Raw genomic sequence first — 1739 nt, forward strand, 5'->3', positions numbered from 1 at the left:
CGATGATGATGATGATGATGATGACCAATGGTCCGATGATTCAACTGATAGCGAAATGGTTGATCAGAGCGATGAGGACTTAGTGTCACTCTACATACAAGTAAAAAAACCGATTGCGCGTCAAAATAAAACTCAAAGGGAATTAAAGAGATCGGCTGTTCGTCGTTTAGTCGAAGGACGTTATGTAAAATTATCACAATCGCCGGTGGCGATAAAGAATAATACAGATAAATTGTCATCTCCGTGGGAGAAAAACGATTTTTTCAAGGCCTACTGCGAATTCGATGATTTATCTTCAGGCGTCGACGACGACGAAGATTCTGCCGACCAGGATAATTATTACGTGGATTTTTTATCGAAAAATCTATCGAACAATGATTAATGCCAAATCGAATATTTTAACCTATCATTTAAACGTTTTTTAAAATTTTTAATTTCTATTGATTTTAACGAATTATATATAAAATATTGAAGCTAAATTATAGAGTTTGTCTAATATTATTTATTATAAAGTCAAATATGTATAGATTTGTTTTAATGATTTTAGTGATTTTACTTCAGTTAGGATACATATTTGTGCGAAGAAATCATCAGAAAGAACCTGAAACTTATTCCTAAAAAAATATACTGATGTACAAAGTTTCCCTGAGTTAAACAATAAAATATTTTATTTATAAAAAATACATAAATACTTGAAGTAATAATAATTTTAATAAAATATCCCGGAATTTAACTTTTTATTATCTAATTATTTTTCATAATTATAAAATTCAAGAATAATAAATTACCTTTATAAAATTAACAAAATAATATATAATAATAACTATAAAAAAACATTAAAAATTATGTTTGAATATTGAAAAAAAATTATAAAATATGTAAAAAAAAAAGCTTAAAATTGACTATGATTTTTGGGCTAACTTTTGTAATGGGTTTTTATTAATGAAATTTATATACCTATTAAGAATATATTATCTAAAATTAATTTTTCAGACAATATATCAATTTTATTTATTTAGTTGGAGGAGTTTCACATTTATATGGTTTATAAATTATATAAATATAATTTATATATCATACTTTGACTTAGAATTATATCTTAATTTCAAAAGTTATTTAACTAGTTATGATGTAGAATTATTATTCAAAAAAATAATTAAATAAAAAACATTAAATAAATCTTATTAACAAAACTTGTAAGTACATAAGAAATCACAATTTTTAAAATAAAAACGTAAACAAATTGTTATCATCATAATTATGGTTTGTTATATTAAAATCCAGTAAATTCTTTGTGCAATTGCGTTTCATGTGATCAGATTTATACTTGTATGGGTATAATTTTTATTGTAATGGAAATATTTCAAACGTTAATTTTATGTAGTAACTTTTTTATTACAAGCACGTTTTGAAAAATAATCACTAATGTTTGTGTTGGATATAAGAGTTGAGATTGATTTTCGAAAAACATATGGAACTGAATACTTAAAAAAATTATAGTATCAGTATTATACGTCCTACAAAAATCAAGCTGAACACTTATAGTTGACTTTCTTTAATTAAAACGTAGATATTTAGGTACTTAGTTATTCAAGTACTTGTAATGGAAAATTCACAAATATTTTGAAAATTATAATTGGTCACTCGGTTTGAAAGTAAAAAATAAAACCCAATTATAAATAGTATAGGTACTTCTAGAAAATTATAATACTATGATAAAGTTATTAGTAACAATATAA

The 1739-nt window shown here is 23.7% G+C and overlaps 1 protein-coding gene across 1 annotated transcript in view; it reads left to right on the forward strand.

Annotated features, from left to right (window-relative positions):
- Nucleotides 1-618, forward strand: part of LOC126909520 (uncharacterized) — a 2100-nt gene extending 1482 nt beyond the window's left edge. Inside the window, exon 3 of the mRNA XM_050691955.1 lies at nt 528-618. Coding sequence (XP_050547912.1) covers nt 528-618 — 91 coding nt within the window. The remainder of the gene's footprint in view (nt 1-527) is intronic.
- The last annotated feature ends 1121 nt before the right edge of the window (nt 619-1739 follow it).

The sequence above is a fragment of the Daktulosphaira vitifoliae genome, unplaced genomic scaffold (assembly GCF_025091365.1).
Source record: "Daktulosphaira vitifoliae isolate Bord-2020 unplaced genomic scaffold, ASM2509136v1 Scaffold_494, whole genome shotgun sequence".
Lineage (NCBI taxonomy): Eukaryota > Metazoa > Arthropoda > Insecta > Hemiptera > Phylloxeridae > Daktulosphaira > Daktulosphaira vitifoliae.